Source organism: Artemia sp. Qi Xiang Cuo, chromosome 7, assembly GCF_049724085.1.
Source record: "Artemia sp. Qi Xiang Cuo chromosome 7, ASM4972408v1, whole genome shotgun sequence".
Taxonomy (NCBI): domain Eukaryota; kingdom Metazoa; phylum Arthropoda; class Branchiopoda; order Anostraca; family Artemiidae; genus Artemia; species Artemia sp. Qi Xiang Cuo.
In genome coordinates this window covers 21,530,718-21,558,096 of record NC_142800.1, presented here as the reverse complement: position 1 = coordinate 21,558,096, position 27,379 = coordinate 21,530,718, and the positions used below count along the sequence as shown (strand labels likewise).

The 27,379-nt window shown below is 35.4% G+C and overlaps 1 protein-coding gene across 1 annotated transcript in view; it reads right to left on the bottom strand.

The window, feature by feature from the left end:
- LOC148950046 (irregular chiasm C-roughest protein-like) overlaps positions 1–27,379 on the bottom strand; it is a 236,950-nt gene that overhangs the window by 96,139 nt on the left and 113,432 nt on the right. Inside the window, exons 4-5 of the mRNA XM_089092086.1 lie at positions 11,992–12,141; positions 5,131–5,313 (exon numbers count right to left, since the gene is read on the bottom strand). Coding sequence (XP_088948212.1) covers positions 5,131–5,313; positions 11,992–12,141 — 333 coding nt within the window. The remainder of the gene's footprint in view (positions 1–5,130; positions 5,314–11,991; positions 12,142–27,379) is intronic.

The window sequence follows — 27,379 nt, the reverse complement described above, 5'->3', positions numbered from 1 at the left end:
AGTTTTCGTGTGTGTGTGTAAGTTGGTGTGTGTGCGTGTCAGATTTGTGCGTGTGTGTAATTTTTCGTGTGCATGTATGTTTTAATGTTCTTTTTATATTTATTTGTACTTTGTCATTTTTTTTTGTGTATTTGTGTGTTTTTTTTTGTGTGTGCTTCATTTTTCTTGTGTGTGTGTAAATTTTGTGTGTGTGTGTAAGTATTTGGGTGTGGGTTTAAGTTTGTGGGGGTGGTTAAGTGGTTTTGTACTTGGTAGGTTTTGTGTGCATGTTAGTTAGTGCATGTTTGAGTTATTGGTTGCGTTCTGGTGTAAGTTTTTGTGTGTGTGTGTGTGCATGTTTTTGTGTGTCGATTATTTAGTTTTCGTATGATTTGACGTGTGTTGGCTTGTAATTTGTCGTGTTTGTTAAAATATATTAGTGTAAAACTCAGAAAATATCGAAAAAGTAATTTAAATATCCCGAATCCTAAGTTTCAGACAACACACACCTATGAATGGCTAAGAAATCTAGCTCAGAAGAGTCTGAAATAGCAAACTAGTCATCCCAAACTATTGGTTTCAGACAACAAACACCTATGATGGACTAAGAATCCTAGCTCTGAAAAGTTCAAATAGCAAACTACACATCCCAAATCGTAATTTTCTGACAACATACACCTATGAAAGGCTATGAAACCTAGCTAATAAAAAGCCGGAAATAGCAAATTAACCATCCCAAATCATAAGTTTCAGACAGCACTCACCTATGAACGGCTAAGAAATCCATCTCAGAAAAGTAAAAAAATAGCAACCCACACATCCCAAATCACAGGTTTCAGACAAAACATACCTATGAAGGACTAAGAAATCCACCTCAGAAACCCTCAAAATAGTAATTTACATCTCCCTAATCATAATTTCCTGTAAGGAAACACCAATGAAAGGCTATGAAATATAGCTCAGAAAAGTCAAAAAAAGCAAACTAGTCATCCCAAACTATTGGTTTCAGCCAACAAACACCTATGAAAGGCTAAGAAATCCAGCTCAGAAAATTAAAAAGTAGCAATCCATCCATCACAAATCAAAGGTTTCAGACAACACATACCAACGAAAGACTAAGAAATCCAGCTTAGAAAAGTCCGAAATAGTAATTTACATATCCCAAATCATAGGTTTCAGACAACACTCACCTATGAACGGCTAAGAAACCTAGCTCAGAAAAGTCAAAAATAGCAAACTAGTCATCCCAAACTATAGGTTTCAGACAACAAACACCTATGAAAGGCTAAGAAATTCAGCTCAGAAAAGTCAAAAGTAGCAATCCACCCATCCCAAATCATAGGTTTCAGACAACACACACCTAGGAAAGACTAAGAAATCCCACTCAGAAAAGCCCGAAATAGTAATTTACATATCCCAAATCATAGGTTTCAGACATCATTCACCTATGAAAGACTAAGAAACCTTATCTCAGAAAAGCCTGAAATAGCGAAACTACTCATCCCAAACTAGAAGTTTCAGACAACAAACGCCTATGACGGACTAAGAATCATAGCTCTGAAAAGTTCAAAATAGCAAACTAGTCATCCCAAACTCATAAGTTTCAGACAACACTCACCTATGAACGGCTAAGAAACCTAGCTCAGAAAAGTCAAAAATAGCAAACTAGTCATCCCAAATCATAGGGTTCAGACAACACAAACCTATGAAAGACTAAGAAATCCAGCTCAGAAAAGTCAAAAATAGCAAATTACATATCCCAAATCATAGGTTTCAGTCAACACACACCAACGAAAGACTAAGAAACTTAGCTCAGAAAAGTCAAAAGTAGCAAACTACTCATTCCAAACTATTGGTTTCAGACAACAGTCACCTACGAAATACTAGAAAACCTTAGCTCAGAAAAGCCTGAAATAGCAAACTACACATCCCAAATCATAATGTTCTAACAATACATACCTATGAAAGTCTAAGAAAACTAGCTCAGAAAAGTCAAAAATAGCAAACTACAAATCACAAATCATAGTTTTCGTAAACTATTCTCAGATGAAAGACTAATACAAACCAATAAGAAAATCCATGTAGATTTCACGACTTAAAAATCAACCTAAGTTTAATACTTCATTAAAATAAGTAATTCTTATAAACCTTAGATAATAAAATTCTGAAATAGTAAAGTAAACATCCCACACCAGAAGTTTCAGACAACCATCACCTATGAGTGACTAAGAATCCTAGCTCTGAAAAGTCCAAAAAGCAAACTACACCTCCCAAATCATAATTTTTTGAAAGGACACACATATGATAGGCTAAGAAATCTAGCTCAGAAAAGTCGAAAATAGCAAATTAACCATCCCAAATCATAGGTTTCGGTCACCACATACCTATGAAAGACTAAGAAATTCAGCTCAGAAAAGTCAAAAAACAGCAACCCACACATCCCAAATCATAGGTTTCAGACACCACATACCTACGACCGACTAAGAAATCTAGCTATGAAAAGTCGGAAATAGCAAATTACATAACCCAAATCATAGGTTTCAGACAACACTCACCTATGAACGGCTAAGAAACCTAGCTCAGAAAAGTCAAAAATAGCAAACTAGTCATCCCAAACTATAGGTTTCAGACAACAAACACCTATGAAAGGCTAAGAAATCCAGCTCAGAAAAGTCAAAAGTAGCAATCCACCCATCCCAAATCATAGGTTTCAGACAACACACACCTATGAAAGACTAAAGAAATCCAGCTCAGAAAAGTAAAAAATAGCAAACTAAATATCCCAAATCATAGGTTTCAGACAAATCACACCAAATAAAGAATAATAAACCTAGCTAAGAAAATTCAAAAATAGCAAACTACTAATCCCAAACTATTGGTTTCAGACAACATTCACCTACGAAATACTAGAAAACCTTAGCTCAGAAAAGCCTGAAATAGCAAACTACACATCCCAAATCATAATTTTCTGACACCGCATACCTCTGAAATGCTAATAAACCTAGCTCAGAAAAGTCTAAAATAGCAAACTACATATCCCAAATCATAGGTTTCAGACACCACACACCTATGAAAGACTAAGAAATCCAACTCAGAAAAGTCAAAAATAGCAAACTACATATCCCAAATCATAAGTTTCAGTCAACACACACCAACGAAAGGCTAAGAAACCTAGCTCGTAAAAGACTGAAATATCAAACTACTCATCCCAAACTATTTGTTTCAGACAACATTCACCTAGGAAATACTATAAAAACTTAGCTCAGAAAAGACTGAAGTAGCAAACTACACATCCCAAATCATAGGTTTCAGACAACACACATCAATGAAAGACGGGTGCTCGGGGAGAGCTTTTGAGAGTCTGTGGGTCCCTTGTGGGTCGGTGGTCCTCGGGGAGCTCGGGAGAACCTTTGGGGACGGGGAGTGGGCCTTTGGGGTCGGGGGAGGGCATTTGGGGGTCGGGGGGGGCCTTTGGGGCGCCGGGAGGGCCATTGGGGGCCTGGGGGCCATTTGGGGACCGGTGGAGGGCCTTAGGGACCCCGTGGGTCCTTTGGGAGCTCGATGTGCCTTTGGGGGGCCCGGGGCGGGCATTTGGGGGGCTGGGTGGGCCTTTGGGGCGCCGGTGGCCCTTTGGGAGCTTGGGGGGCCTTTGAGTGTCCGGTGGGACAGTTGGGAGCCTGGGGGACATTTGGGGCCTGGGGATGGCCTTTGGGGGTCTGGGTGGGCCTTTGGGGAAGCCGGTGGCCCTTTGGGAGTTTGGGGGGCTTTGAGGACCGGGGGCTTCCTTCGGGGTTGGGGTAGGAGGATTGGAACCCTTTGGGGTTGGGTTAGAGGACCTCACAACACTGTTCAAATGAAACTTGTGTATTATAACGACCATACTCAAATTCTCTTCTAAAATCTCTTCAAAAATCTTCTTTTAAAATGTCTCTATCTGTTTCGCCGAAATAGTTCCATAACCTGTCTAAAACAGTTTCGCCCAAATAATCCTTAAACGTAAATTCTGCGTGTTCCTTTGTTATTGGCATCTCTGCGCTAACGCATTTCAAATTAATATGAAACCTTTTCGCGCGCTAAAACAATTCATCGCTAAGATGTTTCTTGCCTAATTGTTTCCATGGCCTTTGGTTATTAATATCCTTTGGAGTTCGACCAGTAGAACTGTTCCCGAGGCAAAGACATTAATGATTTGGATCTATTCCTGGAGAAATGTTTCTAGGCGAAAATTTTTAAAGTCTGACAGATGATGTCATTGATTGATTGATCTGTCAAGAAAGGGGAAATTAATTTGTTGTTTCTAAGGGGAATTATTGATTCACGATAGGTGAATTGAGGTCGACAGCACAGGTGTTCCAAGGTCGATGTTGTTGTTGTTGTAAGTGCACGCTCTCAGCGAAAGTCAAGGGCGATGTTGTTGTTGTGAAATTTAGGTCATTGACCCCATTAACCACGTGTTCTCCCTAATGACTCTATGCCCATATTTGGTGCCTCGTCAGTATTCTATGCCCATAGATTGACCATATACCTCTTTGCTGTTATCTTTGTTGTTAGTGCAATCTCTGAGTGACTTTCAAGGTCGATGTTGTTTTTGTTGACACACTTTGATTACTCCATCAACTTAGGTCATTGACCACATTAACAACGTGTTCTCGCTAATGACTCTCTGCCCATATATGGTGCCCCGTCAGTATTCTATGCCCATATAAGGAGCCCCGTTTGTAGTCAATAAGGCCATTCTACTACTAGGTTGTTTTATTTTTAATCTTAGTGTGGTAATAAGTATATAACGTATAATCAGTGACAAATAAAATTAGACGATAGTCAGGGGGATTATAGTTATATACAAAAATATTAACGATCATGAAAAAAAAAAAAAAAAAAAAAAAAAAAAAAAAAAAGACTTGAGGAATCAATACATATATTACAGGAATATATGGTGTATAAACAAGTTTTTAAATAGGTGAAATTGTTGATTTAGATGAAAAAACATGATTAAATAAATTTTGGGGTATTCTAGTACCCCCCCCCCCTCCTTGTCCAACTTAAAAATTTTAACCAATAAGTGGAAACTCTTAGCCCAATTCGCCGACAAATGAAAAATTATCAAACCTAAAAAAATTAATTAATTTTTAAATAAAGAATTTAACTTACCTCATTATTGACATACCATTTGTAATCCATTTTTGATGGATTACCTTCAGCACTGCAGTTCAGCTTAACAGTATCTAATTCAGTTATTTTACTGTTGATGACTTTAACAGTTACTTTTGGGGCATATTTAACTTCCAAACGTATAGTGGCTACTCTGGGACTTCGTTCGGCTGCATTTTGAGCCTGAAATAAAAGAATTCTGTTTGATACAGAAAAAAAAACTCAGCCTTAGCAAATAAATTACAATTAGAGGAAAAAAATTAATAGTAAAAAGCAAGCAAGAACTCACGGGATACCTAAAACAATAAAAAAAACTTTTATAACAAAAAATATCAAAAAGCTTGCTAGTTTGGACAATTCTTTCAATGCTGCAATCAAATAATAGCGCACATGTAAATTAAAAAGTTAACACTTGAAAGACCAACAATTCTTTTCCTTTCTTCACTTTATTATTATTTCAATTCCAAAATATTTCATCTTATTTTTTTACATTAACTATTAACTATAAATTATATACAACATATTCTGTCTACCACACGAGATACGCTTCCTCCACGCCACATCATTTTGCACCACATAAAGAATTCTTCGCATCATGTGTGGCACGCTTTCATCACGCGTGGCATGCGCCACCAAGTACATACTAATTTTGAAAGGTGACAATCCCTTGCAATCAAAACGGCGTTAAAAGGGCTCTTTCAAGAAACGACTTAATGAAGTTACAAGCTACATTTTATCACAAAGCGTGAAAGTATGGCTTCACAAGCGATTTAATTTTTCATCTTAAATATTTTCAATCAACATAATTCGGGTGGGAAAATTGAAAAGTTTAAGAATAAGATAATATGGAAGTTTTTTCGTTTGGGAAATTTTTTCTTACACTACTTTTGGAGAATGTTGCTTCTTTTTAAAATGATAAACTTTACGGCAGTATATACACAGGAGCTTTTAGGGGAAATGAGGTTTTTCACAAGAGTTCGTAAAAGAGCAGAAATCAGTTAATAATGCAAATAACAGGGTCCTATGAGAAAGTCGTAAAATCTCATCAAACAGTTCGTGGTAACGAACTGTAAGTAAGAGCGACCCGGCTCAATAGTAACCGAAACTATAAAAACGGAATTTTGATACCAATAGATACATCAAAAGAATCAGATTTTTATGCTGATTTCAAATTGAGTTTCATTGAGTTTGGTCTTACCCATCAAAAGTTACATGTCTGAGAAAATTTGCCTTATTTTCAAAAAAAGGGGGAAACGCCCCCTAAAAATCATAGAACCCTAATGAAAATCATACCATAAGATTCAGCATATCAGAGAACCCTACTGTAGAAATTTCAAGCTCCTATCTACAAAAATATGGAATTTTGTATTTTTTGCCAGAAGAAAGGGGTCTAGGAGATTTCCCCCGAGAAAGTTCCCCCGGATATTTCCCCTCGGTAATTCCCCCCCGGAAATTTTCCCCTGTAGGAGATTCCCCCCTGGAAATTTCCCCCCGTAGGAGATTCTCCCCCCCCTGCTCTTGCATTCGTGCCCATTTCGGAGGTACATTCTGCATTCACAGCTGTCGTAGCAGTAGGAGAGCACCTTGTAACTTTCCGCCCCGTGTCTGGAATATGTTCGACAGAGCGAAAGATGAACTCCCCAGGACAAACAACACTGTTGAGGGTTATCATAGAAGATTGCAGTCTTCAGTTTCGGCTCATCACCCTAGCCTTTTGGACGTTCTTGGACATCCTCAAGCGCGAACAAGCACTTAACAGGGCGGTTGTGATTCAAGCAAATGCGGGACAATCCAGTGAACCAATTAAGAAAAAGTATGTGGATTTAAATGCCAGAAATCTACGACAGATGGGAAACTACGGGAACGTCGGGACGCTGGAGTACCTGAGGCTTATAGCAAGAAATATTATTTTAAAGTGTAGCGTTTTAACCGTGTATAACCAACTATTTACTTGGCAATTAAAAAGTGTACTCCACTCGCTCTTATATTTTAGGCCGCCAGGAAACAGAATAATTTTGCAACAATTTTTGATTCATGGGTGACATCCGATGCAAATAAGTCTGAGGCAAGGGTAATCTTCGGTGGTAATTATTTCCGAGAGGGGGGAGAGGTGTTTTCAGCGGGGGAAAATGACGGTGGGTCATCTCTCTGGGGGGAATCTCCTGGGGGGGGGGGAATCAATGGGTAAGAAATTTCCGGGAGGGATCTCCTACGGGGGGAAATTTCCGGGGAGAAATTACCGGGGGAATTTTATCGGAGGGAAATCACCGGAACCCAGAAGAAAGATCACGGATGCGTTTATTTTTTTTATTTTTTTATTTTAATTTTTTTGGTTTTTCAGGGTTGATCGTATCGACCCATTGGTCCTAGAACATCGCAGGAGGGTTCATTCGAACAGAAATTAAAAGTTCTAGTACCCTTTTTAAGTGACCAAAAAATGGAGGGCAACAAGGCCCCCTCTCACGCTAATTGTTTTCCCAAAGTCAGCCGATCAAAATTTTGAGATAGGCATTTCGTTCAGCATGGTCGGAAAATATAATAACTATGTATTTGAGGATGACTTAATCCCCCACAGTCCCCGGGGGAAGGGCTGCAAGTTATGAACTTTTCCCAATATTTACATATAGGCTAGTATTGGTTATTGGGAAGTATACAGACTTTTTCAGGTTTTTTTTCTGGTAGTGGGGGGGGGGCCAGGGTTACGTCAGAGGAATTTTCATGGAGGAAGTTTTCATGGGGGAGAGACATTGCTATGAAGAAAGCGCCGGATTTCCCAGTATTATTTAAAAAACGATTAGCAATTAAATAAAAAAAAAAATTTTTTTTACTGAAAGTAAGGAGCGCCATTAAAACTTAAAACGAACAGAAATTAGTCCGTATATGAAAGGGGATGTCCCCTCCTAAACGCCTCACTCTTTACGCTAAAGTTCTTTATTGTTTAAAAAAACAGACTTGTGAGAAAGAGTCAAACTTTAGCGTAAAGAGCGATGCTTTGAGGAGGGGACAACGTCTCAAGAAAGGGAAAAAATACGTCCTGATGCCAAAAAGCAGAAAAATTTATGGCAAAAATAGAAGTTTTGAATCTTGGTGCCCATTATGTAACCATCTTGCAATCTACACCGTCTTGGTATCAATAGGTTTGTTATCTTATAATATTTGGCAAGCTTGTCCAAGATGCACATTTTTTTTCTCCAAATTTAAAAATCAGAGATTTTAAACTGTCGTAAAGTTTAACCTTTTAAAAAGAAGCAAAATTTTCCAAAAGTTCCGAAAGGAAAAAATTACCAGAAGTTCCAAAATTTTCCAACAGAAAAAATCTTTTTATTTTCAAAATCTCAAACTTTTCAATTTTCCCATTCAAATTATGTTGATAGAAACAAGGGCATATCCAATATTTTGGTTTGGGTGTGGGTTTTTTTCAGGGGAGGGGGGGAGTGTACAAAAAAAATAAAAAATGTATGAAAAATTTGGTTAGGCTACATTTTTTAAAAATTTTAAAATCTGAACTGCAAAAATAGGCTAAAAATGAAAGCCGAGGGGATCGTCTTAACGTACTGTCAGTTCCTTTCTATAGCGATACCTGCATCAATATTGGTTTATACAGCCAAAATATGACCGGGGTACCACGAAATTCTTTGGGGGGAAGGGCTGAACCCAAAACAGTGAGTTTTAAGGCCCGAAGCAAAAAGTAATTGCAGAATTTTCTTTTGCGAGATTGTGTGCACAAAGGAATTAAGATAGGGTAGAAAGCAAGGCCATATCAGGCGGGGGGCTTAAACCCACAATCTGAAATGTTTGTCCGGCCCGTAAAAACGTAGCCAAATATGAATGCATATAAACAAATTTCTGATGCGTTTTTAAAAGTTTATCAAAAACCCTAGATACGGCCTTGGTAGAGTCATACGTTGTTTCGAGCGCCTCTTTAACACACCGTTAACATGCATTTACTCTAAATTTCTGGCCTAATCACACTGCCTCAGTCCCTATTGGATCTACCTCCCCATTCTAAAAACCTAATACATCTGCTCCAAGCTGCCACAATTAGGCTTCAGTTATTTTCAGAATTTCCAATGTGCGGTGTACTTTCAAAACATGCACATCCAGATTTGTTCTACATCTTCACCTGTATTTAAATAAACAAATAACCAATGTTCTTTCTCATTTTAATTAGCTTTTTTCTAATTTTCTTTCTAAATTTAATTTGTCTATTCTTTTTAATTTTAGCAAATGATTTCAAATTCCAGGAACGTAAGAAGAGGAGGGAAGACCTCAGGGTTCTCCCCCACCCGACTGAAGTTCTAAATTCTCTTGAATTTCTGGGCACTTCTTATTCAAATTATCAAAAAAAAAAGTTTTTTCGGCATAAAAAAATCCCTGCGGCCGCTGTTGCAATATTTTTTCGTAAAACCGTAGTAATGACCAATAAGAGATGAATACCTCCAAAATGAAAAAATTACCAGATCCACTTTCTTTATATCAAATATAGCTTATTAGAGATACCCTTTTCGAAATGAACACATAGTTTATTTTCCCTATGGCCTGAAAGGGATCTTAGGCGGGGATACAACGTTTAGTAATAGATTTCATCCTCCATCTTTCAATGTACTAATTTGATTTTCTTTGAATTAAGAAAATTTGCTCATGCTATGCTTGCCAAAGGACGGTTATTCGTTAAATGACAACTCGCATGACAGCTTGTCAATTAACGACAATTTATATTCTTTTCATCATTGATCTCCTTTAGAATTACCATCCCCCTCAATAAAGTAATGTATTGAAAGGACAAGCTCAATACAGACCTTATCTTAATGAGTAATTACTCTTTTTCCCAGATTTTATCCGCAAAAAACTTTCTTGAGATGTATTTTAAAGTTTGTCAATCCAAATATTAATGAAATAAGAAATAACTAAGACCCCCCCCCCCCGGATAAAATGATAACGATCAATTGTATTTAAAGCCAATAAAGGCTACAACACAAAAAAAGCAAAGGTCATATTAACGTACATGAGTGCAGAGCCGTTCCTAGGGTTGGTAGTGCCCGGGTAAAAACTAATTACAGCCTCCACCCCCCCCCCCCTCATGACTCAAATATAAGAAAAGAAAGCCAATTCAAAGTGGAAATTTAGATCGAAGTGGACAACCCCCAGCCAGAGCACCCCCCCCCCCCCAGCTGCGGCACCTGGGGCAGCTGAACCGCCCCCCCCCCAGGAACGGCTCTGCATGAGCGAGAATTACTCTTTCAAATTCATATCACATTCAAAACACTCCTTTTAATCAATCAACTCAGATTTCCTTTAATAAACACATTTCAAATATACCTCGCTATTCAACAGATGAATTGTAGAGACGTACTTTTTAAGACATCTGGAAGTAGCAACTCTTTTTTCCCAGGTATACCTTCTCTTATCACAGAGAACTCTACGATAAATCTTAGAAATAGTTAAGAAATACAAAAAATATAAGAAAGCATAGGGAAAATTATTAAAATTGTGGAGCCACATCAAAGTTGTGGTGTACAAAGCTTTCGGCCCGTCTGGACCTGGACCGTCTGGACGTCTGTATCGTCAATAAAACAATCCATTGGATGAAAAAATTTGTGTACAGGACTTACCTTAATGACAGGGGCGAACCTCCAGCATTTTATTGGGGGGGGGGCAAGAGGGGTCCATATCTGGATAGTCAAAGGGCATGGGATGTATAATATTGTTTCTCCACGTTATTGGGGGGGGGGAGGCAACTGCCCCCTTTGCCACCCCCAAACGACGCCCCTGCTTAATGAGAAATTACTCTTTCTCTTGAATTTACTTTGGACATAAAGGGCAATATGAAGCTTATCGTTTAAGTGCAGTAGGGATAATTTCTAACTAATTTGTCTTCCTTTTTTATAGGCGTAGACCGTACGTACCGGAAAACAGTAGAGACCGGTCCAAAGTACGTCCGAGTAGGAGAATATAAAAATTGGGTTTAAAATCGGCGTTTTGAGGCATTCAATCCCTTTTGTTGAGGCCCCCAAGCATCAGGCCCGTGTCCATCTATGGGTATAGGTGAAATTTCTGTGCATTATAATAGTGGTCACAAAAAGCAGGAGACCTTAGAATGAACTTCTTTAATTAGAATAATTCAACTGGAGGAAACTTCATAAAAAGAAATTCGAACGATAATCATTTTGTCTACAGAAAAAGCAAAGTATTTTTTTTTTTACTCGATACTTGAATAAAATGAAATATTAAAGAAAGCAAACAGAGATAATATCAGTTTTCTGCATGCACAGCGAAGGTTCTTTTGTCACAAGACAAATAAATTATGAGAGGAAAAAATTAGAGCTAGAATAAACATAAAATTTAAAGCGGACATATTTATAGGCGCAGTAAAATATCGGCTAAAAAGGCAGAAAAAAAGAGAGAAAAAGAGTAGGAAAGTGTAGGATGAGCCAGAAATAACAAACTATCAAACAGTCAATCATAGACCACTCTCTTTTTTTTGGACAGATGAGGAGGGGATGAAGCTTATGAATTTAAATATGGTTAGCCCCCCCCCCTCTCTCTACTTAGCTACTAAGAATTAGAATTTTTTGCAGAATGTGTCTTATTTTATTCTTGTAGGGAAGGGGATGACTCAAAAACCCCAAGCAGTGTTTCAGTAGGGGAAGATTTCAGAGCGAGGGCGAAATACTGCTAAGAAATTATATTCGGCATAAAAACAAGCTAGATGAACAATTTGGCCCCGGAACCCCTCTGCCACCTCCCTCTTACCCTCAAAACTTTAACAGAAAAGTAGTTCTGTGGATCCTTTTTGAAGCAGATTGAGGCATTCATTTCGAATATGTATTATTGGAGGTGAAAAATGGAAAAGTAGCTAACCTGGCACGTGAATGTTTTATTGTGAAATTCTTGCTTCGGAATAAGCTTCAAAACAGATTTAACGTTTGTTCTCAAGTTATCTTGAAGCAAATCTTTAAACACCTCAACGCCCTCTGTTATCAGGTTACCATCACTGTCAAGCCAGTTGACCTAAAAAAAAATCTGTTTAAGCAAAAACTTCAGATAAAAGAGAATAACTGTGACTAGTTAATAAGATACCTGACTTTTTTTTACTATTAGTAAAAGTTACCAACATTAAAAAGTAAAGATTACCAAGAGTAAAGGTTACCATCACTGTCAAGCCAGTTGACCTTTAAAACAAATTACTAAAGCAAAAAACTTCAATCAAAAGAGAAACTGTGACTAGTTAATGTAATACCTTACTTTTTTACTTTCATTAAAAGTTACCATCTGGAGAAAAAGTTAATATTATCTAGAGTAAAGGTTACCATCGCTGTCAAGCCAGTTCACCTAAAAAAAAATTGTTAAAGCAAAAAACTTCAGTCAAAAAAGAATAACTGCGACTAGTTTATGTGATATTACAACTTTTCTACTATCAGTAAAAGTTACCATCACCAGAAAAAGTAAGGAATACCAAGAGTAAAGGTTACCATTACTGTCAAGCCAGTTGATATTTAAAATAAAATTGTTAAAGCAAAAAACCAAAAGAGAATAACTGTGACTAGTTAATGTTACACCTCACTTTTTTACTATTAGTAAAAGTTACCATCACTAGAAAAAGTAAAGAATACCAAGAGTAAAGGTTACTATTACTGTCAAGCCAGTTGAGATTAAAAAAAAATGTTAAAGCAAAAAACTTCAGTCAAAAAAGAATAACTGCGACTAGTTTATGTGATATTACAACTTTTCTACTATCAGTAAAAGTTACCATCACCAGAAAAAGTAAGGAATACCAAGAGTAAAGGTTACCATTACTGTCAAGCCAGTTGATATTTAAAATAAAATTGTTAAAGCAAAAAAAACAAAAGAGAATAACTGTGACTAGTTAATGTGACACCTCACTTTTTTACTATTAGTAAAAGTTACCATCACTAGAAAAAGTAAAGAATACCAAGAGTAAAGGTTACCATTACTGTCAAGCCAGTTGAGATTTTAAAAAATTTGTTAAAGCAAAAAACTCCAGTCAAAATAGAATAACTGTGACTAGTCAATGTAATGATGCAGAAAACAATGGAATTCATCCTGGGGGGTGGGGTTAAACATCATCATAAAAACTTCAAAATAAATGCCCTTTAGTTTAAGCAGCCTAAGGTTTATAATTCTTCATCTATGTGCAGTGATACCCTACCTATTCCATTTGGAAATCTTATTTCTGATTGATATTAAGGTTTCGTATTAGGGCCGTTCTTCGGATTACAACTCTACAATATCAAAAGTTTAAAAACGTCTTTATTAAATTATATAAATAAAATCAATTAATTTTGTTATTCAATTAATCATTTATTACCTAAAATTAATTTTTAAAATAGTTAATTTATTAAATTAATTAAATCGTCTGAATAGATAATACAAGCTAAAAACCAAACCATTACCCTCAATGGCGTCTCAAGAGGGCATGGCGTCTATTTTAGAAACAGTCTTCTTTTTCTAAAAAGCACAAGGAAAATTAGATTCGCCCGTCTTCGGTTTATTTTACAAAACCCATGATAAAGAAGACACCTTTATGTGTTGATAAAACGTAAAAATGATCCAATTTCGTATGAAAATATAAATGCAAAAGAAAATTCATATCCTTTTAAGGAGGATAAGGGCTGGCAGGAACGTCAATTCAAGAAAATTTAGGAGGTGGGCAAAACGTGTTTTTCAAAACTTACAGGAGGGATGTCTTTTTGCAGGGAAAACGTCAAAAAGGTAATTTTCAAGATTTGGTGGGAGGCACAAAAAATTAAGGGAGTGCAATTCCCCTCCTCAATTGACACGCCCTGAGCAGGGGCGTCGTTCGGGGGTGGCAAAGGGGGGACAGGGGCGTCACTCGGGGTAGCAAGGGGGGAGCAGTTGCCCCCCAATAATGTGGAGAAAAAAAATTATACATCCCATGCCCTTTGACTATCCAGATATGGACCCCTCTTGCCCCCCCCCCAACAATAAAAATGCTGGAGACTCGCCCCTGGCCCTGAGGACAGAAAAAAATTATCCTAGAAATAATAGATAATTTCGGAGACCACACTGCCTTTCCATGACGATAAAATAAAAGTTCAAATAGGGATTAAATCCTTTTTATAGACAGTGTATAATAAATTTCACAAAAAATACCAGATATTTCGGTCACATGTACAGTGACCGTCATCAGTAGTAAAACTGATGACGGTCACGAGCAGATAATTTCGGAGACCACACTGCCAATCAATGACGGTAAAATAAAAGTTTTACTACTGATGACGGCCACAGTACATGTCACCTAAATATCTGGTATTTTTTGTGAAATTTATTATACACTGTCTATTAAAAAGGATTTAATCCCTATTTTGAACTTTTATTTTATCGTCCTATAAGTAATCAAATTACAACATCACATATAGAAATATATTTAAATACATTTTCGTAAATATATTTAAGCATAAAAGAGGTATAAAAAAGATATCCCAGAACTAGCCAGAAGCATAATCCATTTCAGCACAGAATACATAAATCTATTTAGTTTTGGAAACAAAAAGTATATAAATAGAAATAAGAGATCCAATATGTCTACAAAGACTATATAAATATTTATAGAAATTCTTATTTACAAAAATACTTAGTTATAGAAATAATAAGGAGAAATATGGAAACAAGATATCCAGGAAGTGGCCCCTTTTCTGCATAAAATATATAAATATATTTAACTGCCGTCATCAGCTTTCCTTTATGGTCATATAAACCTGGACGTCGACGCCATCTATTTTTTATTTTCGGGTGTGCTTTAAACCAACGATTTTGGATAGAAATAGGAATGCATTAGAAATTTCTTGTTACGAATCCGTTGGCATAAATAATAAGAAATAAGTTCATTTACTACCAAATTTATTTTACAAATGTAAGACGTTAAAAAAAGAGTTCAGAACTTGTCAATTTGGTCGGAAGGTTTTTGATTAATTCCTAGATCTAGGAACTATTTCCTCGTCAACCCTTCCCCTAAAGCTCAATAAAAATTTCCTTTCCAGGGGGAAACGGTCAAAAGTCCCATTCTGACTCAAATTCATGGCAAAATTTCTGGTAGAAGCGCAATTAAACGTCATTTTTTGTTTATAGTATTATCTTTTAGTAAAGAATTTTTTCCACTTCTTTCTATTTTTAACCATATTTTAACCTCTTGTTTTTTTTAGCCCATTATGCAACTTTTGTAATTTTTTTAAGCATCCTTTATTTTTATTCATTTTTTTTTAGCTATTGATGGTTCAGTGAACAAATCGGCATTTATTGATGGTGATGAATTATGTCAGTGCCAGTTTATTTGGTGATTTGTTGTTTGACAAGAGAAACAAATTTGGCATTTCTTTTTTTTTTACAAGAGTTGTTTTTAAACAAAAATGCTAATACATCATGTTAAGAAAAAATTCAAATGTTAAAATGTGAAAAAGATGTTAACATAAAAAATTTAACATAAAAATTTAACGAGCATTGTTGTCTCTGGAGAATTTTGTCTTTCGTAACTATAACTGCCTTCGTAGCTGGTAATTACTTAGTTTTTAGGACTAGTGGCAAGGTGTCAAGCAATTGATGTCACTATGAATCTTACCATAAATACAGGTAGTAAATATTTTTTTTTTTTTTTTTTTTTTTTTTGCAAAGCAAGATTCCGAGGCGACGATGCTGGCCTGGCATAACCTGGGCTGCCAAAGAGAATCTAACTATATCCAAGGATTCACTTACGGAAGCCCCAAAGTTTGAAAAAAAAAGAAAAAAAATAAGATACAATAACTTAAATTAATTTTTAGGGGCAGGGGGAAATACAGAATTAATGTTTGGGGGCGCCAACAAAACTTGGGCGGCCTCATTGGTATTTTCATCCCTCCGCCCCTGTAATTAGTGCAACTTTCGACGTTCCGGTGTAGGGATATGTCCCTAAAACCACCAGTTAAACTCGACAATATTCAGGGTAATTTTATACTAGCCTATGCATACTTTTTGTTTCAAAAATAACTAAGCTCAGGGCCGAAAAAAAAACTTTGGAAAATAGCCAGAAGTGGAAGCCATGGCCGTGACTCGTGTTCATTACCAACTCTCAAAACGATTGAAATTCAGATAAAACGATTAAAATTCCGATAAAACGATAAAAACAATAAAACGATTAACGATTAAAATGAGTTGAAATATGAAATACTGAGGACTACTTCTGCCGGATATCCAATGTGTTAGTTGATTCCCAAAAACACTATTTAATAAAATATTTCCGCCTGAGCCAATCGATTGAATCTCCCCGAGCCTCCTGGTAAAGGTAACCGGTACGAGCGAAACATTTAGAAACTTCTTCGCATTTTTTAGTACAGCATTAAAACAAATAAAAAAAAACGAAATCACATATGTTCTAATCACACAACTAACAAGAAACCTCCTAGAGTTCATAAAAAAAGAGCTGAGTCAATTGGTTCATAAGGTTCGAAAGTGGCTTGTAACAGCGTAATTGAACGAATCCTCTGAAATTCTTAAGAAAATCTTACCCCAACATCTTACCCCAACAAGTTTTTTTTAAATATTTTAACCATTTAGCAACTTGGCGAAACCAGCCACTTGATCCCAACAAGCTTTTTTTAAATAATTTTGGTCATTTGGCAAGAAAATGTAATATTTTAAATATAAACATTAATATTTTTTGGTCGTTTCAGCACAATTTTACCAAATAAAAAAAAAGCCAAAACCATATCTTGCAATCACAAAACTTACGAGAAAATTCCTAGTGAACATAAAAATGTTGATTTTGTTTTGTTTTGTTTAAGAGGTTCCAAAAAGGCTAGTAACAGCGTAACTTAAACAACCCCCCCCCCTGGTATTCTGGGGAAAATTCTGATCATAACAAGCTAATTTCTTTTAATATTTTTGGTCAATTGCCAATTTGACAAGAAAATGTAATATTTTAAATATAAACGTTAATATTTGGTCGTTTCAGCACAATTTTACCACAAAAAAAAAAAAAAAAAAAAAAAAAAAAAAAAAAAAAAAAAAAGCAAGAAAAAAAACCATGTCTTGTAACCACAAAACTTTCGAGAAAATTCCTAGTAAACATAAAAAAAAACGTTGACTATTTTTTTTGTCTTGTTTAAGAGGTTCTAAATGGCTTGTACATTAACACTCTTGACACTCTTATTAACACTCTTATCAACTATTTCGATAATCGATAACTGATGCAACCGGTGGAAGAAATATCAGTTAGAAATTTATTCATACTTTATTACACCATAATTTTCTAATTAATAAGAAAAGTGAAACAGCATCTTCCAATCGTTTCAAGGGAACCGTAAACTCTTATTAAATTAATCGCAGACAATTTTCCTCTATCTGAGATCTGAAAAGAATCTGATTCCAAAATACTGACCAGTTTTCTAAGCTGCAATCAGCTTGAAGAAAAACTATCATTTATCATAGAAAACCAGATAGAAAAGATTTAGCCGTGAACGATTGTAAGCAAAGAAGATAGAATACTGATACGCTAGACATCTTCTGTGGTAAATTACTTTTCTTAGAAGAAGATGATTATATGAAACACTTCCTTTTTTTTCTTCAATCAGCAAGAGAATCTCTTTTGAGCTAAAAATTGTGTCAGCAACATAAAATGAAAAATGAGGCTCTCTTAAAAAGGAAAAAATACAAGTCATGACGTAAAAAGTACACAAATGAGCTTAAATACCGTGCACATTCTAAGTGTCTAGGGTTCAGAAAATAAGAAGATATATTCGCAAATGATTTTGAGATTGGGCTTACTAAACTTTTGGTCAAAGAGTATGGGTAACTTATAAGAATGGGAACTGGCGGAAGTGTCGACAAGATAAAACCTTTAACGCCATCTAGCGCCCGGCAACACTTGGGATTTTTTTCAATCTAATTAATAAGAAAGATTAACTTAATTTGTGTAGTTGGGAAAATTAGTGTAGCAATAAGTGTTTCTGTTTGATCTCAGTTCACAACAGAAAAATGATTAAAAAGTTTGAAAAACCCTCAGCGCCATCTACCGTTTGGCGACAATTGGCATTTTTTCTGCGTAATTAATAAGAATAATCAATTTAATTCGTGCAGGATATTTGTGTAATTTAATTTGTATATTTTAATGAGAATAATCGGTAATACAATGCATTGGACTTAGACAGAATGCATTGGACTTGTATAATTTGGGCTAAATATTTGCACATTAGGCGTGGGGAGGGTTAGGTTACGTTACATTGGGTTAGATTTCCATAATTTTGTTTCTAAAGAATTATTTTATCATAATGTTTTGTTATATTTCATTAGGATTAATTTAATTTGCGTAGTTTATAAAATTAGTTTGTATAATAAGTCTTTGATATCAGTTCCTGACAGAATAAAATATTACTAAGTTTGAGAAATCCCAAGTGTTGTCAAATGTTAGATGGCGTTGATGTTTTTTTTTACCCATCCTTTTTTGCCAGTTTCAACCCATACTTTTTGCTGTTGGTTCTAAGAAGCAGATTCTAGAGATAGCTTTCTATTTTATTTAGCAACAATAAAGCACCTATTTATTTTCTGCAAAAAAAAACTTTGTATGCACCATAACACAGCAATGAAAAGAAAAAGGAAAGAACAAGATCCCAATTAAAGGGGAAACTGTCAGGTTCTTTTATAATTATAGGGAATGCTTCTTTTTTGGGCCATTCAACATCAAAAACTCAAGAAAAACATGTAGTCCACAGCTTTACTTAGCATGATGACAATACATGGGACATAGAATGTCAGAATTTCACACATTTTCAATTTTTTTATCGTTTAAACTTCCTCCGTTTTCATCCGTTCTGCACATACCTATAAAAAATTCAAGCAATCGCCGAAAACGCTTTGTCGAAGAAGGATATTTTTGTTCAATACCCGGAGATGAGTCGCATTAACCAGAATAATTATATTTTCTTTCTAGAATTGTCACGAAAGCCTAGTGCGAACATCTCGGTACGAGTCTACTACGAGTGCCTCACAGCTAAATTATAGCAGTGTCTTACGATAATAAAGAGGCCTAGCATTGGAATTTTTCAATTCATCTTTTCATCTTATATTATCATTTTCACGAATTTGTTTCATTCATTCTGATTTGTTCTTCAACGTCTCTTTGAAAACTTATTGCATGCATATGCCAACAAATAGCATGACAAAGTGTGATTAAACAGAAAAGGTGAACCAACATAGGAAGAAATAGAAGATAATAAAGAAGACATAGCATGTAAAAAGGTCTTTTCATCTCAGTTCATCATCGCCAGGGGAAAAATGAGGTTTCCAACAACATGTTCCATTGTTTTGTTTAAATCTATTTGAAGGCTTCTTTCATCAGAGCAACAATAGGCTCCTGAGGAGAGGAATAATTGCTCGCTTCCTGTCCCTGTGAAAAAGAACTTCTCTTTGCTGGTCCTGGTCCTTGTGACATCACTATAGTCAATTAAATCAAACAGTTCGTGGTAACGAACTGTAAGTAAGGGGCGACCCGGCTCAATGGTAACCGAAACTCTAGAAAACGGGTTTTTGATACCAATAGATATATGAAAAGAATAAGATTTCAATGCTGATTTCAAATATATAACTTTCATCAAGTTTAGTGCTATCCATCAAAAGTTACGCACCTGAGAAAATTTGGCTGATTTTCAAAAAAAGGAGGAAAGACCCCCTAAAAGTTATAGAATCTTAATGAAAATCACACCATCATATTCAGCGTATCAAAGAACACTACTGTAGAGGTTTCAAGCTCCTATCTACAAAAATGTGGAATTTTACATTGTTTGCCAGAAGAAAGATCACGGATGCGTGTTTATTTGTTTTTTTGTTTTTTTGTTGTTTTTTTCCCCAGGGGTGATCGTATCGACCCAGTGGTCCTAGAATATCGTGGGAGGACTCATTCGAACGGAAATTAAAATTTCTAGTTCTCTTTTCAAGTGACCAAAAAAAATGGAGGACAACTAGGCTCTCTCCTATGCTTATTTTTTTTCCCAAAGTCACCCGATCAACATTTTGAGATAGCCATTTTGTTCAGCATGGTCGAAAATATGATAAATATGTCTTTTAGGATGACTTAATCCTCCGAAGTACCCAGAGGGAGGGCTAAAAATTAAGAACTTTACCCAATGTTAACATTTAGTCTTGGTTATTCGGAAGTATACAGAAGTTTTCTGGAGATTTTTTTTCGGGTTGTGGGTGGGAAGGGGGGGTCGGTGGTTATGTTGGAGGATCTGTTCATGAAGGAATTTTTCATGGGGGAAGGTAAATTGCCATGAAGGGGGCGCCGTACTTTCAAGAATTATTTATTGGTTATTGGGAAGTATACAACCATTTTAAGGAAGTATGTTTTCTGGAGGGGGGGGGGCTAGAGGAAGGGTTACTCTGGAGAATATTTCCGTGGAGGATGTTTCTTTGGGGTAAGGAACATTTCTATGAAGGGGGCGCCAGATTTCCAAGCATTATTTAAAAAACGATCAGAAATTAAATAAAAAAAAAAAGTTTTTTCAACTGAAATGTAAGAAGGAATATTAGAACTTAAAACGAACATAAATTATAACGTATGTGAGGGGGTTCTCCCCCAAGTCAATACCTCACTCTGTAAGCTACAGTTTTTTTTAGTGCTTTCAAAAGAGCTATCTATTCTAATTAAACGGACGTTGTGATTCAGGGGTTTGTGAATCAAAATTTTTTTTAACTTTTAACGTAAAGAGCGTGGTATTGACTAGGGGAGAACCCCCTCATATACGTAATAACATATACGTAATAAAACAAAAACAATAAAAAAACAAGCGATACGGCTCAATAGTAATCGAAACTTTTAAAAACGGAATTTTGATGTCAATAAATGTATCAGAAGAATGTGTTTATAATGCTGATTCTAAATATATAAATTTTATTAAGTTTAGTATTACTCATCAAAGGCTACGAGCCTGAGAAAATTTACTCAATTTTTTAAAGAGGGGGAAACATCCCCTACAAGTGAAAGAATTTTAATGAAAATCACACCGTCAGATTCAGCGTATCAGAAAACCCTATTACATAGGTTTCAAGCTCATATCTGCAAAAATCTGCAACTTTGTATTTTTTGCCAGAAGAAAAATATACGAATATAGAAGTTAGTTACGTAAGTTAATTTGTAAAGACATCCATTTAGCAAAAGAAAAGTAAAATTTTTATGCAAATAAAAGCTGCATTAACTAAAAAACGATCAGAAATTAAATAAAAAAAACAAGTTTTTTAAACTGAAAGTAAGGAGCGATATTAAAACTTGAAACGCCCAGAACTGATTCCGTATATGAAAGGGGCTGTCCCCTCCTCAACGCCTCGCTCTTTACGCTAAAGTTTGACTCTGTCTCACAACTTTATTTTTTAAAACAATAAAAAACTTTAGCGTAAAGAGCGAGGCGTTGAGGAGGGGACAGCCCCTTTCATATACGGACTAATTACATTTCAACTGAAATGTAAGAAGGACTATTAGAACTTAAAACGAACAGAAATTATAACGTATGTGAGGGGGTTCTCCCCAAAGTCAATAACTCACTATTTACGATACAGTTTTTTTTTTATTATTTTCACAAGTCCTATCCCTTCTAATTACACGGCCTTTGTGATTCAGGGGTTTGTGAATCAAATTTTTTTTTTAACTTTTAACGGAGAGAGTGTGGTCTCGACTAATGGGAAAACCCCTCATATACGTAATAACATATATGTAATAAAAAAAACAATAAAAAAACAAGCGATACGGCTCAATAGTAATCCAAACTTTTAAAAACGGAACTTTGATGTCAATAAATGTATCCAAAGAATGTGTTTATAATGCTTATTCAAAATATATAAATTTTATTAAGTTTAGTATTACTCATCAAAGGCTACGAGCCTGAGAAAATTTACTCGATTTTTTAAAGAGGGGGAGACATCCCCTACAAGTGAAAGAATTTTAATGAAAATCACACCGTCAGATTCAGCGTATCAGAAAACCCTATTACATAGGTTTCAAGCTCATATCTGCAAAAATCTGCAACTTTGCAACTAGAAGTTAGTTACGTAAGTTAATTTGTAAAGACATCCATTTAGCAAAAGAAAAGTAAAATTTTTATGCAAATAAAAGCTGCATTAACTAAAAAACGATCAGAAATTAAAAAAAAAAAACAAGTTTCTTAAACTGAAAGTAAGGAGCGACATTAAAACTTAAAACGAACAGAAATTATTCCGTATATGAAAGGGGCTGTCCCCTCCTCAACGCCTCGCTCTTTACGCTAAAGTTTGACTCTGTCTCACAACTTTATTTTTTAAAACAATAAAAAACTTAAGCGTAAAGAGCGAGGCGTTGAGGAGGGGACAGCCCCTTTCATATACGGAATAATTTCTGTTCGTTTTAAGTTTTAATGTCGCTCCTTACTTTCAGTTTAAAAAACTTATTTTTTTTATTTAATTAAAAGAAAGGAAAGGGCGGGACAGACTTAGCGTTTTCAAGCTGAAATCGACCGTATTTATTCGATTACGGACGTATTTTAAACCAGCTTCTGAACCACAAATTCTTGAAGATTTACGCTGATTTTGAGCGTTAATTTTTTGTGCTGAGTTACCTTACCCTGACTTACCGAAGTCGGGGTTACTTGAACCCAAGAAATTAGTCGTTTTAAAGCTACTAAGGTAAAAGAAGACCTAATAGTGTCAAATACATGGGTGTTTGGAATTTTCATTGAAACAAAAAACACAAAATCGCGCCTTCTAGATTTCGCAAAATGAATATTGCCCCCTCTCGCTAAATCTTCGTGAATTGACGCAGAGCCCAACCGGAGTATCTGCCTCGTGCGTCGTGACAGAGGGGCTTCGGCTGAGGGGTTACCCACTTTGACCAAAACTTCTCACTTTGATTCGGCTTTTTCGATAATATTTGAGTTGGGAGAGGGGTACTACCACTATTTTTTCCCCGGGCACCCCCAACTCTAGGAAACGGCTCTGAATTGACACCCCTTATTAAACGTACTGACAACGTTTATTCAACTACATCAGGGACACTGCTCCTTTCATTTCTATAGCTTTAAATTAGAAATTATTATTTTATATCGATTTTTTTTAATTGAGTTCAGGTAACCCCCAGTTGGGTTACTTAACCCCATGCCCATTCCATTATAAAATTCCATTGTTATAATAAGACCGGGGAAAACCCAGATTCTTAAAGTAAAGTATCAAAATAGCAATTTTACTGCAAGAATTCATTAAAAAAAAGAAAAAAAAATCACCAACTGCATATAATTCATCTTAACTATACATATAACTATTTGAAGATTTGTCTTAACAAAACTGAATATTTTCCATATTGGATTTGTGAAAATATTTATAGAGGTTTCAGCTTATCCGATTAACTTAATATGCTGTTTGGTGGCTTGGTTAAGCGTATTCTATTTTTTTAACATCCATTATTTAAGAATTTTAAACATTTGCCAAGAAAACGCTACCTTTCTGGGAAAAAATCAGCTTACCACTCGCACATTTACGCTCTTAAAACGCTGGGAGAGAAAATCACATTTCAGTCCTTTAGTTTTCAAATTTACAGTAAGCTTACAAACTTACAAACAGGTAGGTGTAGAACAATTTTTCCCAGGGTGGGGGGATTCAAAAACAGCCAAAATAAAATTCCATAAAAATTACAGAAGGATCAGATACATAATTAGGCTTTCTATGGGGGACCTACGAGTATATTCCATGTTTAAAACGCGCAAAAATGACCACATAACTAAAGGAAATTCCTCACCTTTCAGTCTCATTTACATATACTGAGTTATAATTAGTTACTTTTTTCATATTAAGTTATAGTACGTTATAGTATTGAGTCTCAAGGCTTAATACGCAAGCAAGTTTTTTTTAATACTTCTCGGAATGTTTGTTAAATATTTATTTCAAATATTACATAAACATAACGGAGTAGAAAGCCAAAAATTGAAACATCACTGTTTAGAAAGTCTGCACAGTGATATTATGTCAAATTAAACGACATAAAAAAAAACGCCAATTTTACTAGTAAATGAAGAACTCCTCTATAATATTGTCTTAAGCTTCTTACTAACTTTGAAACTAACTCTTCGATCAATATTTAACTTGCAACTTTAGTTTTCTTTGCAATGGAGTTAAAGTTTCTATTATTCTGCAAAATTCATGGACACTTCTCGTGAATTACTTTAATAATACATCACTTTCACGAAAGCTTATTTTATAATTCATTCTTCTAACTAGAGAATGATCAACTCACTGAGCATACGCGAATTATTTTTGGATAGAAATTATTTAACAATTTGAAAATTTTAATTTAGAGTATCTCAGGTGCAGTATTTTTGTTTTAATAATAAGCAAGCGCCATGAGCTGTACTCTTGACGCGCCCTATGCCAAAAGACAGAAGTTCTCCAATTAACAATACAGCATTTAAGTTCGCTATTTTGCAAAGTATATTACTTCTTGTGAAGTATATTACTTCTTCTAAGTATATTTATAAGTCTATAAGCTATATTACTTCTTGTGACATTTTACTTTTTGTCAATTATATTACTTCTTCTAAGTATATTGTGATGTCTGCAAAGTATATTACTTCTTGTGACGTTTTACTTCTTGTGAAGTATATTACTTCTTCTAAGTATATTGTGAAGTCTACAAAGTATATTACTTCTTGTGACGTTTTACTTCTTGTGAAGTATATATCTTGTTCTAAGAATATTGTGAAGTCTACAAAGTATGTTACTTCTTCTAAGTATATTGTGAAGATTACAAAGTATATTACTTGTTCTGACATTTTACTTCTTGTGAAGTACTTGAATAATACGCTACAGTCGACAAAATATTATTGCACACTTCATTCTTTAATTTAGCAAAGATTACCTCGCGCAGTAGATACATACTTTAAAAGTGAATTTTAAAAAATAATTAATTATGATAATCCAAATTTAATAAAATTATCCAAATTTAATAAAATAATTTTAATTTAACGCAATTCTCTTGCAGTATTTGTGTACTTATAAGTAGGCACAATCACTACACCTAGAGTCATAAAATATGTTGTAAGAAAAAACAGTAGGCTATTGCTGCAATGGCAAATTTCAGAATTCGAAATGATTCGCTACTATACTGCAGCACTTAACTACGGTGCCAAGCGGCGCCTAACTTAAATTCTGTACTGTGTAATGCTATTAATAGTACATAAAGAAATTTCGATCCCTCACTCATTTTTCAAGGTAGACAGACATAATCAACGTTTAATCAGGATGCAAAAGTATTAAAGTCAGTACAATAAAAAACTGAATAGTAGGATAAGAATGACCTTGAGGCTCGCACTCTCTTGTGCATGTATTTGCCCTCACTCACAGCAGTATCATTTGTAAAATGTTCTAATCTTAGAGTGGTAATAAACCAAGGTCATATCCAGGGGGGGGGGTTAGGGATTTAAAATTTTGAAACTCCTTGAAATTTTCTTCTTTAAAACTTATGCGATTTGGGTAGAGCGCTTCCCAGGCCTCTAAGACACTTATCTTGACCTTATTAAAAGCATCCAGCAGGGTTGCCAAATCCGACGTCTCAACAGAGTGCAAATCAAGGCCAGAAAAGAGGTATTTTTGCAACAAAAGAGTGCAAGTAAAAAAAATCGCCTCTCTCACTGTTCTGATCATTCTTACATAATTTAGAAATAGTTATTAGGTATCCTGTGATCACTAAACATATTGCCCTTAAATTATCTGAACGAATTTAAAATGAAGTCAAGGGGGTTCCCTACTTAAATGAACCTCTAAATAATGAGTGGTTAGATAAAAAAAAAATTGTCGTTCTTTTTATAGCTAAAAGGTAAATCTGCTACAAATTTTCATTTGATTTGATCTACTTCTTCTTCAATGGTTGTTGGAAATGCTGGAAAGACTACTGGGAATGGGGGAAGGCACAGGCAGAGATAAAAGAGATCATACCAGCTAGAAGTTGTATCTTTTGCACTCAAATAATTTAACTTAAGGTTTTGTATTTTACTAGAACTTTTTCTATCATCATTTCCAAAAAGAGTGCAAAAAAATTATTTTAGCTAAAAACGTGCAGAAAGAGAGCTATTCTCGTCCGTCCAGGGAAAGAATGCAATGAGACAAAATAGAGTGTAAAAATTACGAAAGTGTGCAAGTTGGTAACCTTGACGTTCAGATGGAAGCAAAGCTTTTATAGTTTTTCTCAAAGAGTATAGGGATCAGGTAAGAGCAGAAACCAGTGCTAGTGTAAAAATTAAACACCAACACCATCTAGAACTCTGTGTTCTTGCGAACTTTTTTTTAAGCGAATCAAAATTTGTTTGTATGCATTTTAAATACCTGTTAGCAAGTTGGACAAACACTTGTTTTGGAGGGAGTTCAAACCCTGACCCCCACACCCTCCGTGGATAGAGCCTTGGGAAGCGGGAAACCTGGTTTTTCTTTTGCGCTTTATTAAGTTATGGAGCAATGAGAGTGCATTTAGTAAACTTTTAGCATGGACTTGGTCACAATGGTGTCCAAGTAATCATTTAGTATTTGATAACTAAACATTTTTTTCTAGCCATTTGTCCCAATTAAGTGCTTTGAAATGCAGTTTCAAAGAATTAAAAATACCAAAGTAAGAAGTTTATTTAGATCCAATTTTTTTATTGTTCTTTCCTGCTTCTTTTTCTTTTCCGTCAATACTACAACTAGGTGTAGTGGTTTTAGCTTGTTCCATTTTTTTTACCGGCTGGCTTACAGACATCTAAATTTATCCTTGCCTCATACTGCTACTCTGAACTCTAGTCTAGAGTTATTCCGGATAAATCTAATAAGAACAAACAACTACTGGAAAATTTAGGGGAACTTTATGATTCTGTTCCCGCAACGTTCCTCTTCTTCGAAAGAAATTTTTTTACTCTCCTTTTTTCAATCTAACATTTTCTTTCTGAGACGGCGAAAAAGTCATTTCAGAACCATAGCAAAAGCACAGGGTGACATAAAGCCAATTTGTGTTACTCCATGATTTTTTCAGCGGGGGGGGGGGTACAAAACACTTTATAAACTCATCAAAAATTTGTTTATATGCATTTTCGCTTCGTCTTTAAGAGCAGCGCAAAATTCGGGGGGGGGGGGGTAAACCCGGTATCCCCCCCACCGGAACCTGTTACTCTAAATTATAGAGTAGGCCAACCAGCGGCAGAACCTGTGGGGCGACAAGCACAACAGTGGTTTCACAATGGCTAAGTAGCCTAATTATACA